General features: G+C 47.0%; 1 protein-coding gene and 1 pseudogene across 9 annotated transcripts in view; both read right to left on the bottom strand.

Annotated features, from left to right (window-relative positions):
- Nucleotides 1-16336, bottom strand: part of SCLY (selenocysteine lyase) — a 38627-nt gene extending 22291 nt beyond the window's left edge. For 3 of the 9 annotated variants that reach the window (XM_035719891.2, XM_035719894.2, XM_035719911.2), the window contains exons 1-3: nucleotides 16179-16336; nucleotides 11202-11317; nucleotides 4277-4377 (exon numbers count right to left, since the gene is read on the bottom strand). In XM_035719891.2, the coding sequence (XP_035575784.1) occupies nucleotides 4277-4377; nucleotides 11202-11317; nucleotides 16179-16267 (306 nt within the window). In that variant the 5' untranslated portion in view covers nucleotides 16268-16336. Of the gene's footprint in view, nucleotides 1-4276; nucleotides 4378-4800; nucleotides 4899-11201; nucleotides 11318-16178 lie in introns of all 9 variants that reach the window. The other 6 variants (XM_035719897.2, XM_025463612.3, XM_035719903.2 and 3 more) reach the window with 5 other exon arrangements.
- On the bottom strand, nucleotides 12290-14275 carry LOC112669984 (eukaryotic translation initiation factor 4E type 2-like; annotated as a pseudogene).
- Nucleotides 16337-16700: the final 364 nt, after the last annotated feature.

Below are 16700 nucleotides of genomic sequence, written 5' to 3'. Positions count from 1 at the left end.
TGTCAATTATACCTGTCTTATTAAGCAACGTTATGAATTTTTACATTTCATAAATCTATCAAAAAAGAATGTTTTGCCTAAGTACCCCCTACTGATTGGAGTATAATTTGCCATATTAAGGGCCATTTGACATAAGCCCTCTGACCCTTGGACTTGATCCCACCACTGCACTTCCACAGAAGCAAAATGATGTACAGACGGGCCACTTATTAGGTGCAGCACGGTTTGTAACAGCTTGACCTTGGGAAGCCCTTCAGGGTCTACCAATAAGGGGACTGGTTAAACAAGTCAGGCAACACTGTTCAACAGATACCAAGGTACAAACACCAAGGAAACACTTTATGTGCAGAGATAAAAAGATCTCAAATACAAACAGACTTGCTAAATAATAATTAAAAAAAAAAAAGAAGAAGAAGGAGGTAGGGGCGCTTGGGTGGCTCAGTTGGTTAAATGTCTGCCTTCGGTTTAGGTCATGAACCCAGGGTCCTGGGGTCGAGCCCCACCTTGGGCTCCCTGTTCAGTGGGGAGTCTGCTTCTCCCTCTCCTTTGCTCCCCGCCGCCCCAACGTATGCTCTGTCTCTCTCTCATAAATAAATAAAATCTTTTAAAAAAGGTAGCAGACATTATATATACAGTACTCTACCCAATTTGTATAAAAAAGGGGAAATACACACATATTGGCTTATACATGCAAAAAAAATCATTGAAATGGTAAATATGGAAGGATATAAGAATATATAAAATCTAAACACTTATTTGCTTTTAACATATAGACTCTGGAAGACACCAGGAAGCTAATGAAATTGGTTTCCTGTAGGCAGAGTGGATAACTGAAAGGTTCAGGGTAGAAGTCTTTTTAAAAACAAACAAACAAACAAACAAACCTCCCCAAAAAACCCTTTTCTCTTACTTTAAATTGTAGATACAGAAAAGTGTGTAAAATACAAACATAAGTTTAATAGAAGTATAGCAGTGAATACTGAGTGACTGTTACCTGATCAAGACAGTGGACACGGCCCCACGTGGAAGCACCCCAGGCTCCCCTCAATCACAGTCCCCTCCTCCCCATCCCCATGGAGCCCACTACCACCCTGATGTGTCTGGTAATCATTTCTCTGCTTTTCCTATGCAAGCACCTCTTTTTTTTTTCTTTTTTTTTGGTGAAAAATTTATATTTAGATTTTTAGCCAGCTGAACTCAGTTTAGATGATGCCAATTTTGTTGGCAACATCCAAAGCACCATAGTCAGCAGCCAGTCGAACACATGCTTTCTTCTATCGGGCCTGATCAAGGTGTTGGCCTTGGCCACATCAACGTGGAAGAGCTACTTAACAGCCTGTTTGATCTGGTGCGTATTGGCCTTGACATCCACAGTGAACAGGAGTGTACTGTTGTCTTCTATTTTCTTCATGGCTGACTCAGTAGTCAGGGGGAGCTTGATGAGGGCATAGTGATCAAGCTTGTTTCTCCTGGGGGTGCTCTTACAAGGATATTTGGGCTGCCTTTGGAGACACAGACTCTTGGGTCATCGGAATGTAGGTGACATGCGGATCTTTTTGTGTGTGTGTGTGTGTGTGTGTGACTGTGCACGCCTTTTCAGCACTGCTTTTTTAACTTTCAGAGCCTTTGTTGGGCCCTACCAGGCAGCTGGGGCTGAGCTAGCTTCTTATGGGCCACTGAGAGCCTGGCCCCCAGGGGCATGGGCTTAGGGACATGGTGGCAGCTCCCTGATCCCTCACTCAGCCAGACTGGGCTCAAGTGGCCCTTTAACTGACTTCATTCATTCCACATCTCAAGATCCATGCACTGCTGCAGGTAGCTGTGTGACATTCCGCTGTGTAGGAGTGCATCACAACCTAATAACATTGGTCTACCTGGATTGTTTCCAGTTTCTGGCTATCATGAGCAGTCTACCTGTCCCCAGGTTCACATGTGCCTCACCTGTCCAGGATGTGCCCTGTGAGTGGGACTGCTTGCTGACAGTGTATGCACGTCTTTGACTTCAGATAACGCCAACCCACTCCCAAAATGGCATTTCAGTTTATGCTTTGCATCTGTGAGCGCTTACTGCTCTGTCCTTTATCTATACTACTTTTGTAATTCTTAATTTTTATCATTCTGAGGTGTGCAGAGGTATTTCAATGTTTTTTACTCTGATAATGAAAGCAAGTACTTTTTCACATGCTTTGTAAAAAGCATACTCAAGTTTCTTGGCCGTATTTCTATTGAGTTACCTGCCTTTATATTCTAGATTCTAGCCTTTTGTCAGTTACATTTTGCAAACCTCTCCTACTGTCTAGCTTGTCTTTTAGTTTCTTCATAGGACTCTGATGAAGTAAAGTTGGTTTTGTGGTGGTGGTGGTGGTACAATTTATCAGCCTTCTCCTTATGGTTAATGCTTTCTGTATCATATGTAACAAATTCATTGCTCTTAACTATCACAAAGATATAAACTTGTCACCTGAAGGCTTTCTAAATTTTATTTTTCATAATTAGGTATTTATTACACCTGAAGTTGTGACAATTATTTTATGTTGTGAAGCAGAAATCAATTTCCTTTCTCTTTGTGAATCCTACAGTTGTCCCAGCACTGTTTACTAGAGACCATGCTTTCTTCCTGCTCTCTTATGCTACCTCAGTCATATATGGCGATCATATAATCTAGCATCTGAGCCAGAAAAACTTAAGAATTAAGAGAGCACTATTAAAATTATGTCAAGACAACAGGCATATCCTGGGACTGTCCTGAGCAAACCAGGATACAAGGTTACCCCAGTCACATGACAAGTGCCCTTATAGGCACAGTGCTGTTTCTGGTCTACTGTCTGTCCTTGCCTGAAGACCATCTGCCTTAATCAGTAGAGCTTTATAAAAGGCTGGATATCTGGTGGAGCAAGTCATTTCACTGTGTTCTTCATCTTCCAGAGGTCTTGACAAGTCTTGGCCTTTGGTATTTCCATATAAATTAGTTTCTGAGATTCCACCAAAAAAAGTTTCAGGATTTTGACTGAGGTTGCATTGAATCTACAGACTACAGATCAACTGGGAAGAACTGATGTATTTATAACACTGGGTCTTCCAATCTGGGAACTATGGTGAACTGCTCTATTTATTCAGAACTTCCTTGAAGGTGGTATACACTAATACTTCTATGACTTTCCTGGTGGGGCAGAGTCTATTAAAAAGGTTTTACAAATTCTTTTTTATTAGGTTTATTTCCTAAGTACTTGATATTTTTCATGCTCTGGTAAAAACCCGAAATCACTATAGAAATATAGGGATGGTTGGAAATTAAGAGGAACAGACTAATGTTCCAGCAAGGTTTGACTTTAAACTGAACACATTTTTCTCCCTCTCACTCTTGAAGCTTCCCCACCCCTTCACTTGTTTTTCTGTAATCTTTTGTTCCAGGAATTCAGTATCGATACTTAGTAATGGGCCTTGGATGGCCGGTACTGATGCTGGTCATAAGACCACAATGAAGACATAATGAACATGGCTGGTAACATGCACCAGATTCCTATCAACACTACCTGGATGCTGAATTTTCCTTTTACCTGGGTGGGTCTGCAGTTTTGAAGGCATTATTTTCCTGCTGCAGCCTCCTTTGCCTACAAAGTAATACAACTTTCAATCTTCTGTCTTTGTGTTACATTTTGACTTGAGAGCAGAAAGGTCAATTTTTGACGACACACCTGATTGTTACTGGTACATAAAAACGTGACTGATTTTTGTATCTAATAACTGCTACATTTTCTTATTAACTCTAATAATCTAGCTGCAGATTCTCTTGGGAGAAAATCTATGCAGACAGTCACATCACCTCTGGGGGACAGTCCTGCCTTCCTTCCCAGAAAGAAAGCGAGACACTATTACTAATTGAGCAGAAGCCTTAACACCATCCCGCTGTTTTTGATTATTTCTATTAATTTAAAAGTACATCTGGAATGAGTCAAACCTCAAAACCTTTGTAAGACAAACAACTTAGTAGGGATTTAACTGAATAATTCCAGGACAAAATAAAGAGGAAACTCTTTTTGTTGAAATAATGCAAAGCAAGTTAATTTACACATTATATTACAAATATCCTATTAACCACCTGGAATTTACTTATAGATAAATACTGGCTAATTATATGAAGCTAATTTGAAAAATAGCAAGACCAAGACAAAGCATGACTTAAAAAAAAAAAAAACAAAAAACAAGGTGGAACCATGTTCTATTTTTTCATATAACTTAACAGTTAAAAGACTGTGAGCCTGTTTAGAAACTTTACCTCGGTGCCTCCAGAAGTGAAGATTATATCCTGAGGTTTCCCACCTATCATCTTCGCAATGTTCTCCCGAGCTGTGTCAATAATGTCCTTGGCTTTCCTACCTTGAAAGACCAAAACGGAAACTCATTAATGTCGCTTCACTAAGTCCAATAAACACATGTTTAAAAGAACAACCAGACAAGGGGCGTCTGGTTGACTCAGTTAATGGAACGTACAACTCTTGATCTCAGGGTTGTGAGTTCGAGAGCCACAGTGGATTTAGAGATGACTTAAAAATACAATCTTAAAAAAAAAAAAAAAAGAACCAGACATGAAGGAAAAACTCTAAGTGGGCAATTCTAAGACAACCCATGTCCCATTAACATGAATACAATAGGCCACAACCTAGGAATATGCTGGTGAAGGGGCAGCAGCAAGATAGGACCAACTCAGTGACACCTACTGAGACTTAGTAAAAGGTGGAAGCAAATACAGGGGGACTCCCGGGAACCCTAAAATCCCCGAAGATGTGGTCTTCTTCTTACCGGATGCTACAGGAGAGGGGAAGCTGTGGCCATCTGCCTTGCTCCCCATTCATCAAGACAGGAGGGTGAAGGGATGAAATAATTTGCTTAAGATCACGCTGCAAAACAATAAAAATAAGCAAAAAGAATGCTCATGACTCCTCAACACAAGGTCCAATGCCGCATCTCTCAGTGCAGGTCCCTGGGTGCACAAGAGGTCACTGCCTCAGGGACAGATCTGCTGTCACACGGGGCCACACACCCCATCTATCACCCAGTTTCACTGGCTGGCACGAAAGAAGGGATCAAACTGTGTGTGGCAGAGAAAGGAAGGCTTCAGGTGGGAATTCTGACAATGTCAATGTCAATTCTTACTTGGTCTATTGGATCAATAGTCTCCAAAATTTGTTGACTATTCAGATCTACTTGTTAAAAAAAAATTTTTTTTTGATAGCAGGCACCACCAAATCAATCCATCCATCCTACATAAATAGAAATGTAAAATCACGTGGTACATGGTAAAAATCAATATATACAGTGATTCACATACTCCTTAAGACTACTGTATAGGTTTTACTTCTAAGTAGTGAAGGTGTGTGGAGTTTGGTAAATCTAGTCATTCTGGTGATGTGTAAAAAGACTCTAAGAAATGTCAATCAACATGGGCAGGAGGCTGCCCTGGCAGCCACCCTCAGCGCTTCTTGGGTGCCACTGGAGCCCTGTCCTCCACCCACACTCACTCCTGGGCTTCCTGCAAGAAGGAAGCGTTCTTCCTGGGCAATCACTGCTGTTGTTTGGAGCAGGACCCCCCAGAACCTTCTCTAACACCCTTGGAGACCTTCACATAAGTGCCTCACAGGATTTTCTTTTCAAAAATGGGTTTCATAAGTCACCTATTATTTTGCAAATGCTTCCCTTTTTACACTTAATCAACGAATCTTAGAGAACTTTCTAGATGAGGGCTCACAGGGCTGCCCCACCAGCACTCTGCGGCCAGGAGAGAAGCCAACATGAGGACTGCCCAGTCAAGCGCTCAGGCGGCCTTGGAGGAACTGAACCTCTAGGACATGGCACAGCCACTGTGGAGAGAGAACAGTGGTTTCTTAAAAAGTCAAATATGCACCTGCCACGTGACGCAGCCATCCTGGTCCTAGGTATTTATGACAGTTATTATTTACTGAGAAAAGAGAGCAGGTGTCTGCAGCTTGGCTACCCCAGTGGTGTTACTTAGAATAGCCAAAAACTGGAAACAGCTCAAAGGTCCAGCAACAGAGGAAGGTCCGAACACACTGGTGCATCCATACAGAGGAGCACTGTGACCAACGTGGGTGAATCTCAAAATAACTATGCCGGCTGAAAGCAGCCAGGCAAAAAGCCCTGTAAGATTCCATTTCCGTGAAAATATAGAAAACACACACTAATCCTTACCAGTAGTTGCCTGGGGATGGTCCAGGTAGAGATTACAAAAGGGAATCCCAGGGGACTTTGGGGGTCCGTGGCAATGGTCACTCTTCTGGTGATGGTTTCAAAGTTATCAAGTTGTAACTTTGCCTCTGTGGTTCCACGTACATTAATCACACCCCACCGAGGCTGCCAGAGGGGGACGGGGTCTGTGTTGCAGTGTCTCTTCCACACTGGTGCGGAGGAAGTAAACTGAGTCATGGGAACATGAGCTACTGGAACACTGTCTACTCTGGAGGCAGGAGAACTGCCAGAAATGACCTCTAGTTGCTCTTTTCATTTACTTACAATTTGTATTTTCAAAAGGGATCTAATGGCACCAGAAGCATATGCAAGGAGATTAGAATGGGAATGGGAATGAGATGCTGTCCCTGGGTTAATGTTCAGTCCCTGGGGCGGGGGGGATGTCCTTGTTCTTAGAAGACACTGCTTAGGTATTTAGGAGTGAAGTCTGTTCGCAACGTACTTTCAAATGATTCAAATAAACGGGGCAGAGTAGTAATGCTGGAGAAATCCAGGTAAAGGAAATGCAGGTGCTCCTTATACTGTTATTTCAACTTTCCTGCAGGTGTTATGTTCCAAAATAGAACTTTGGCACAAGGAGTTAAAAGAAACCAACCAACCCATGATAGGTTTGCTGGCAGTGGTTCTCTCCCCCAGTCCAAGGTAATCATTTAGTCTTCTCTCTTTAAAAAGTAATATTCTTGGGACGCCTGGGTGGCTCAGTGGTTGAGCGTCTGCCTTGGGCTCAGGGCATGATCCCAGGGTCCCAGGATCGGGTCCTGCATCGGGCTCCCCGCAGGAAGCCTGCTTCTCCCTCTGCCTCTCTGTGTCTCATGAATAAATAAATTAAAAAAAAAAAAAGTAATATCCTCAATTGAGGAAATTGGAATATGGCCTGCATTTCAGAGCCAGGTTCTCAGGTTTGACGATGGTAATGTGATGCAATAAAGTCCCTTTTCTCTCACACACACATAGGTGATAATCTATCACGCTGCCTGCAACTCATTCTCAAAGGCTCATGAAAAAGCAGTACATTTAGAAAGAAAGAGATCGAGGTAAGGGCAGCACTGTTGGATCTAGGAAGGAGACACCTGGGTGTCCATTTTCTTACTCTTAAATTTCCGGAATGTTTGAAGTTGTTGGTGTAACTAAATGTAAAGGGTGCTTGGTAATTGTAACTAACATTAGAGAAGACTCTGAACTCCTGGCTTTCAGGATGCAGGACGGATAGTAAGGGGCGCATGGGGCTCCCATGATCCGTTAAAGCAACCCCCCTTCACTTGGCAGTTCCTCACACCAGAGCCCCTCTACCTTACCCCCTGCCAGCAATGGCCTGTTCCTCCTTTCCCTCTCCCATCTCCACCCCTCTTCCCATTGCCTCTTGAACTCCCTGCAGTCAGGTGTTCTGCTTGCTGGCCTCCCAAACCTACTCTGCCCAAGGGCCCCGTGTTCTAGATCCAGGTCCCCACCTCCTTCCCTGAAGGGGAGCGGCTCTCTCCTACAAGACCGCTCCCCTTCCTGCTCCTCCTCTTCCCCCTCCTTCCCTGGTTCCCCCTCCTCCTCTGAGTCCCTTGCTGGGCGGGGCTCCAAATCCAGATGGCAGTTGGCCCCTCACTCAGGCCAGGTCCTCCCTCCCTCCCTCATCTACTCAAGACTGAAGAACCAGCTTGGTGCTGCAGACTCCACTCGCTCCACCTGGGTAGCCAGAGCATCTGAAACTACACTTGTTCCACGCCGGATGCATGATTTCTCCCCTGAAATGTTCCTCTCAGCCTTTTCTATCTCCGTAAATAAATGGTGAGTCCTTCCAGGGGCCTGGTGCCAAAAGCTTTGGCTCTTGCCTTTCTCATACCGCATTATGCAACCCATGAGCAAATCCTGTAAAGCTCTGCCATCAAAAATGCCCAGAATCTTGCCCCACCTCTGCACTGCCCAGACACCAGCCCCATCAAGGCCACTGCTGAAATATTCTCCTAGCAGGCTCCCAACTCCACTGACCCCACCGTGGTCCATTCTCCAGGCAGTGGCCAAAGTCATGCCCTGACAACCCAATACACGTCATACCCTGTGCTTTATAGCTCGCCAGAACAGGGCCTGGCATGAAGTAAGTACTCAACCAATACTGGTGAAATCAGCTATTCTCAAAGTGTCATTTGGGGGCCCTTGGGGCAGGTACTTTCTGGAGTCCACAAAGTCAAATCTGGCTTCATCATAAGACCAAGGCCTCACGTGTGTTTTTATATTCACTTTCTGGAAAGTATACAGTGATGCCTTCCAGAGGCTACATGATGTGAATATTGCAATAGATTGGATGCAGGAGCCGGTATGGGAACCCAACTGTCTTCTGTTTAGACAGACATTAAAGAGATTTTCAAACACGTACAACAATGACATTCTTCTAAATTTGTTCTAGATCCAGGTCCCCACCTCCTTCCCTGAAGGGGAGCGGCTCTCTCCTACAAGACCTCCTCCTCTTCCCCCTCCTCCTCTTCCCCTCTTCTTCCCCCTCCTTCCCTGGTTCCCCCTCCTCCTCTGAGTCCCTTGCTGGGCGGGGCTTTGGGAAAGGATAGGTTCTTTTCATAGAGATGTTAACATGTAGTGGACTTACTGTTATTTTTAATGAATTCATAAATCTATATTTATTTAAAGTTTCTCAATTTTACGCTCTAGTATCTACACATATAGTACTTATGAACAAAAGCTCTTTGGAGTTCTTAATAAGTCTTAAGAGTGTAAAGGGGTTGTGACCCCGAAAAGTTGGAGAACTGCGGGGATGAACCATGTCATTCCTCTGCTCAGAGTCTTCCGGATACTGCACCTGTCAGATGGAAGCTGGGCATTCACAGTGGCCTCTACGGCCCTACGTGGCATTGTCCCCTGAACCTCTCAGACTCCCATGTCCACCTCACGAAAAGAAAATAATCAAAACCTCCCACAATCCTCTCAAAAATAACTGTGGTGGAAGTGTCTGGTGTGCATCTCATCTGTGCTGGTGCTGCTGGCTGTCCACTCCTCTTCCACTCTCCCTTCCTACCACGGTGACATTTGCAGCTGGCTCCTGGCTGAATGAAGACCACATCTACAGTAAGAAATTCTCAGGTTAATTAAGAATTAAGATTTCATTTCCTAACTTCCACTGCAGTTGGAATGCCAAGGCATGGCCACAGGACCAACCTCTGGCAGTGGGTTATAAGCCAGAGTGGTACATGCAACTTCCAGAAGTGTTATGGAGGCCTCAGACATCCCCTTCTCCTCCTCTCTCTTCCCTTCCCACAGGCTGGAGTACTCATGTGATGGCTTGAGCTGGAGCAGCCACTGTGACCCCAAGAGGAAAGAGTGCGTGGAACATGGGAGGTGATAGAAGGAACCAGGGTCCCTGGTAATGGCTGTGTGACTACCTGGGCCCTGGGCTGGCAGAGACATAATCTTCAACCTGCTTAAGCTACTGTTACTCGGGGGTTTCTGTTTCTCACAGCAAAACGATATATTTTCCACATTTGTTCATCCAGTTTGTCTTTAGGGGGTGGGTATGAGAAACAAAGGAACCATACTGCACATCCTGTTTTATAACAAGCCTTTCCCACTTGAACCAGGGGCTGCTACTTTGCTTCTAGGTCATCGCTATAGTCTACACCATGGCTCTGACAGGCTCCAGAAGTCCACTTAGGGCTTCGGCACACTTAATGTGACGAGTCCTTGACCAATAGACACTGAGGTTATTTCCAGCTTTTTATTTACTATGACGAGCAAGGCAGTGATAAACATCTTGGGTATCTAAACTCTTCCCACACGTCCTTAACATTTTCCCTAAAATAAATTCTCCTGGGGGAATTATAATCATTATTAAATCATAATATAGTGAAAATAATTAAGCCATTCTATCATTAAGGTGGTTTTCTTTCTTTTTTCTCACTTCTACTTGAGTACCAACCAGGGAATGGCAATGCATACTTTAGTTCTGATTCTTAAAGAAATGAAGGCTTTCAGGGCAACCTAAAAGCCACTGACAAGTTTCATCAGATCAAGAAGGGGAGTTTTTCCTTTGGGGTTATTCCTAAACCTGTTTATGAGACATGTTTTCTATTAGCATTTAATTGTCCTCCATATTTTCAGGTTCAATGCATCAGAGAGTACAATTTACTACTGGATACAAGGCAATGTCCAGAAGATAAGCCAAATAAACCAACAAATAAGTTAATGAATAACTAGTCCCTGATACTGGAAAAGCTTTTAGTTATGAAGCTTATACTAAATAGGTTCAAAACCCCATAAAAGCCTGTAAAGTTGTATGTATCAAAATATCCTGGGGCTTGCCCACAGTCTCCCCCTGAAAGCTCTTTTGCTTCATCAGAATCTACAGTTAAGACACTTTATCTTGATTATCTTTGATATGCATCAAATAAGCAAGGTACGATTAGCCTACCATCTGAAAAACATAATGTAACCATGACATAAAAGTACTGATTTGAAGCAAACTGTTTTCCAAAACGGTCAACTGAATGATCCACATGAAAATAAGAATATATGGGAAATAAGAATATTTTTATTATAATGAAAATCAAGAATTTGAATGTAATTATCTCATGAGAAAAAAAGGCCAGGATTATATGCAATCCTGATGATTTAAAAGATCTATTTTGCAAATTTTGTAGGGATCAAGTGAGACCCAGACATGAAAGGGTTTTAATGAGCAGTGTTATTACAGATAGCTCTTAATAAGACATCTTTATCATCTGGGTAAAGGGGACAGGAGAGTGTGTTGAAAATGAAAGGTTATGGGATCAACAGGCTCAATGTAAAAGTCTGGACTTCTCTGAAAGCCAACCAAAAATTACACCTCAGCTTTGCAGTTAACAGAAAATCTATTCAAAACCAAGTGATCATGTGTGGTGTACAATTTCCCTAAGAGCACCTCTGCCCTCCATATCTCCGGATCTGTGAGCACCTTCTCAGATTACCTGCTGGGTAAGGACTGCTGGGATTTCCCCAGGCTTCCCTCATGGCCTCGGTCATGGCCTGGATGACTTCTGGCTCAAGGGGGGTGGTTGCATTATAGTCCATATAAACTTTCCTGCTGGAAAGAAAACACAGATGTGCCCATTAAGGAAAGGGAGATGGAATGTGGACACACAGCTTCACTCTGTCACCCCAGTAGGAGCAGATACGGTCAAGGGCAGGGTGCTCCTCTGCAGAAACACCAGGCAGCCGTCTAGCAACTGTACTTGGGAGATCTCCCAATCTTCATGAATTATGGAAAAGGTATGCATAGTTTCCAATCATCTAAGATTTACTAGTTTCCCTTATAATCCCTAGAGCACCCACTTAGGTTTTCAAAACTTGTTTCCACCCCTTGGTAGGACCCATGGCCCCCTGAGCCTTGAAGCCTACCTGACTGCTCTGAAGGACAGATGTGCCTCCTGTCCTCCAGGTAGAAGGAGGGGAAGCATGCATGACCAGGGAGCCCCACGTTCCCGAGGGCTCTCTAATTTCATCGGTAGTTATTTTTTATTGCTCTGTAATTTCTGGGCTGGGGGAAGGCTCAGACGATCGGGCCGCCCATTCCTCGCCAGGCCCTCCTGTGTGCTCCCTGGGCCCGGACAGGCCTACTTCTCCTCCCTCCCACTCTCAGTTCCCCATGCCCAGCGTGACCGCACCCTGCTACCCCACTTTCCTTCTTTGCTCCATTTTGACTTTCTTGTGAAGCTCCCCGCAGCTCTAAGTAAAATTACAGCCACCAGTCCCCTTCTTCCTTCCTCTGTCTCCCCAGGCATGCCTCAGTGTGTGACACACTAGCCTTGTTTACTGTCCACCTCAGTAGAGAGTAATGGGTCAGCTCCAGGGGCTCAGAACTCTGCCAGTTGCCCTCACTGCTCCGCCACCAGCACTGAGAGCAAGGGCCGACACGCAGCGGGGGCTGGGTTTACCTGGAGAGCCAAATGTCACAGAAAAGCACACCTCCTGAAAGATCCCTCCTAAGTAAAACTGTATCTGTACATCTTACCAATAACAGAAACCTTCAGAGGCTTTCATATATATACACACACAGTAGGTAGTCCTGCCTAAATACTATTAATTTACCTGATCTTTAAACCGGTAACAATATTTAAACAAAGCCACACAAAAATTCAAATACAATTAGCAACATGGCTGTTAAATACAATTTTGTTTCTTTTTTAAACCACATTGTGTTTTATTTTTATTTTATTTCAATTAGTTTAGCACCATTTATTAAGTGATCTCAGCTGTTGTTGTAGCTGCTGTGTATCAGCCTGTTCTTAAAACATAAAATGCTCTTCCAATTCCTCTTGTCCAGGACAGAAGGATCTTCCAGGTAGCACGCCAACAGAACAAGAGACTCCAATGACGCCAGCTTCAATGATGGTGCCATCCAGAGAGGGAGAGGGTCATGGCACATTCAACCAGCGGCTTCCAGAGGTTTTGAAAAAGGAGCCTTTGGGGGCCCAGCCTGCCTGGCATTTTGATGCCGTCGGTGTGGGTGTTGTACTCCATCATGGTGTTGGGAGGTAGGTTAAGCCCTCGCCGAACTGGCATCCCGGATGCGGGCTGTGGTTGCTTGGTCACTGGCAGTCTTATTCCATATTGAAATAATGTCCTCCTGAAACTGGACAGAGACCACAGCCCCACAGATCTCCTCCCCAACCGTGAACTGTTCGCCCAACATGGCCAGGATGAGATTCTCCCAGCAACGGGATGCCAAGTCTTCCGCAGTCGAATAATCCACTTGCCACCATTTTTATTTGCATCATCCTCCCACATGGGCTTCATTCCTTCTTTGAAGAGCTGGAAGTCACTGTGGCCTGTCAGGTACCCGGGACGTACCGTGGCTGTAAAGCCTCCAGAACCGCTCCACAGAGGCAAAGGTGCCGATCTGTCGGACAGTCTGTCCATAGCTCTGTGAGCTGGTGGGACGGCCGGGGCTTCTTCTGGAGACCTGAAAGGAGGGTTACTGCAGGGGATGCCCTGCCGGCCCAGGGACAACAGCCTTCCTCTTACTGCTGCCCTGACTTTTGTCTCGCTCTGTTTTTTCCTTCTCACCACCTTTCTGTGTGCTGTTTTCTCCATTCTGATCATGGTCCCCACTGTCATCATCTTTCAATGCGTCGAACTTGTTCATCCTCTCACCGCCGCCAGTCGCCGCCACTGCCTCATGGAGTGACTTCCGCTACGCCGGGCCACATTGTGTTTTAAATGCAACATCTTGGCTATAGCGGGGGGAGGTCACCCTATAGGTTGAAGGCTTTGGGAAGTCTGACCTGCCTCTGGACACCCTTGGCCCTTTCCGCACAGGGGTCCTGCTGTGATTTAAATCCACAGGTGCCCCCACTTTTGCGCTCCCTTCCTAGAAGGACCCCACATTTCCTCAAGCTGCTAGTGTCCGTTCTGCGAACACAGCTTTGCAATCTGCTGGCACATTGAAACATTTATGGCTTGAATTTCAGATCAACATCTTATAGGTAACTTGGCTCCTTTATTTGCTTCTTCCTTAGAATGCCGCCAGTACTGGATGGGAAAGCTAGACTATTATGCTCATAACCAAAATGTAAGAAGGTAGAGTGACTTTGTTCTTCACTGTCTCCCTCGGGGGCTTTTTCCCAGCTCCCCGTGCTCAGGCTCAACCAGAGCAGACGGTCTCGTGAAAGAAATGCTCAGATTTAGGCCTGGACCCAAACGTTAAAGACACACACACTCCTCACATTCTGGTGGAAAGAGCGAGAACCTCTCGCCAACAGGAACACGCATGGTTCCAGTGGGTTGAAGCTACGCACTTGCCTGCTTTCCTGCCGCTTGGGCAGGGCCTGGGAGGCCTCTCCCTCCATCCCCCCACCTTCAGCAGTGCACCTGCCAGTCCCGCTGCTCCCGTCTCCGCCCCGCTTCTCTGTGCCTGGGCTGCCAGTGCTCCGGGCCACACACTGCCTCTCCCTCCCAGACCTTTTTTTTTGTATATATTTTTTTTATTGGAGTTCAATTTGCCAACATATAGCATAACACCCAGTGCTCATCCCGTCAAGTGCCCCCCCTCAGTGCCCGTCACCCAGTCACCCCATCCCCCCACCCACCTCCCCTTCCATCACCCCTTGTTGGTTTCCCAGAGTTAGGAGCCTCTCACGTTCTGTCTCCCTCTCTGAGATTTCCTACTCATTTTCTCTCCTTTCCCCTTTATTCTCTTTCACTATTTTTTATATTCCCTGAATGAGACCATATGTTTGTCCTCTCCAATTGACTTATTTCACTCAGCATAATACCTTCCAGTTCCATCCACAGTGAAGCAAATGGTGGGTATTTGTCATTTCTAACGGATGAGGAATATCCCATCGTATTCATAGACCACAGCTTCTCTATCCATTCATCTGTCAACGTACACCGAGGCTCCTTCCACAGTTTGGCTATTGTGGACATTGCAGCTAGAAACATTGAGGTGCAGGTGTCCTGGCATTTCTGTATCTTTGGGGTAAATCCCCAGCGGTGCAATTGCTGGGTCGTAGGGCAGGTCTATTTTTAACTCTTTGAGGAACCTCGATGCAGTTTTCCAGAGTGGCTGTGCCAGTTCACATTCCCACCAACAGTGCAAGAGGGTTCCCCTTTCTCCACATCCTCTCCAACATTTGTGGTTTCCTGCCTTGTTAATTTTCCCCATTCTCACTGGTGTGAGGTGGGATCTCCTGGTGGTTTTGATTTGTATTTCCCTGATGGCAAGAGATGTGGAGCATTTTCTCATGTGCTTGTTGGCCATGTCTATGTCTTCCTCTGTGAGATTTCTCTTCATGTCTTCTGCACGTTTTATGATTGGATTGTTTGTTTCTTTGCTGTTGCGTTTAATAAGTTCTTTATAGATCTTGGAAACTAGCCCTTGATCTGATACGTCATTTGCAAATATCTTCTCCCATTCTGTAGGTTGTCTTTGAGTTTGGTTGACTGTTTCTTTTGCTGTGCAGAAGCTTATCTTGATTAAGGCCAACAGTTCATTTTTGCTTTTGTTTCTATTGCCTTCATGGGTGTGTGTTGCAAGAAGTTGCTGTGGCCAAGTTCAAAGGGTGTTGCCTGTGTTCTCCTCTACGATTTTGATGGAATCTTGTCTCACATTTAGATCTTTCATCCATTTTGAGTTTCTCTTTGTGTCTGGTGCAAGGGAGTGGTCTAGTTTCATTCTTCTGCACGTGGCTGTCCAGTGTTCCCAGCACCATCTATTGAAGAGACTGTCCCAGGGCAGTTACACATTTAATGCAATCCCTATCAAAATACCACGGACTTTCTTCAGAGAGTTGGAACAAATAATTTTAAGATTAGTGTGGAATCAGGAAAGACCCCGAATAGCCAGGGGAAAACTGAAAAAGAAAACCATAACTGGGGGCATCACAATGCCAGATTTCAGGCTGTATTAATTACAAAGCCGTGGTCATGAAGACAGGGTGGGACTGGCACAAAAACAGACACATGGATCAATGGAACAGATTAGAGAATCCATCCAGAAATGGGCCGTCAACTACTATTCGACAAAGCAGGGAAGACTATGCACTGGAACAAGGAGAGTCTCTCTGGAACAAGGACAGCCTCCCAGGCTTTTCCGCAGGACCCCCAGGGCCTCCGGCGGCCTCTCCGGCCGCACCCCCGCCCCTGGAACCCCTGGAAGGCGTCGCGGAGTCGGTCCCCAGCTCGGGCTCCGCGGGCTGCCCCGGGCCTGGGCGGCCGCCCTTCCCCTCCCCGCGCTTCCCACCGGGCACCGCCGCGGAGCCCCTCCCCCCCCCCCGGCCGCGCCCCCCCGTAGGCCTCCAGCCCCGCGCCGGACCCGTCCCGCCCCTCCCCTCCCCGACCCCCGCGCGGACCCCTCCGCGGAGCCCCCCGCCTCCCCCTCCCCCATCGCCCCCGTCCGACCCCCCGGCGGCGCCCCGAGGGCTCCCCCCCGCCCCCGCGCACACCTGTCGGGCGGGCTCTTCTCCCCCGGGCCGCAGGGGTGACTCGCCGCGCGCCCCCGCGCCTCCCTGCCGGCCGCCGCCGCCGCCTCCATCCCGCCCCGCCGCGACCCACACGCCGCGCGGGCTCCCGGGGCGCCTCCCGCAGGCCGGGCGGAGGGGGCGGGGCCGCGGGGCCGGGCCGCCTCCGGATTGGCTGCGCCCCGCACTCAGGCCAATAACGGGGCTGGCCCAGGCGGGCTGCCGATTGGCTGCGCGCGGTCAGGTGACGGGCCGCGTCACGGGGGTGGGGGCGGGGGCGGGGCGGGGGCGGCGTGGACTGCGGGCTCCCGGGTGCGCCGCTACGCGCGGGTCCGCTCGGCCAGGCCGCCCCCGCCGGACCCCGGCCCGGAGCTGACCCACGGCGGCGGCGTCGCAGGGCGCGGGGGCCCCGCCTGTAGCTTCCGCGGGGGTCTGTGGCTTGGGTGACGCGCCGGCGGCGGGAGGGTGCGCGGGGGCCCGAGCTGGGGACCGGGCAGGGGCCTGGGC

The sequence above is a fragment of the Canis lupus genome, chromosome 25, assembly GCF_003254725.2.
Source record: "Canis lupus dingo isolate Sandy chromosome 25, ASM325472v2, whole genome shotgun sequence".
Classification (NCBI taxonomy): domain Eukaryota; kingdom Metazoa; phylum Chordata; class Mammalia; order Carnivora; family Canidae; genus Canis; species Canis lupus.
Note: the sequence above shows the minus strand (reverse complement) of the source record. Positions and strands in the feature narration are given on the sequence as shown.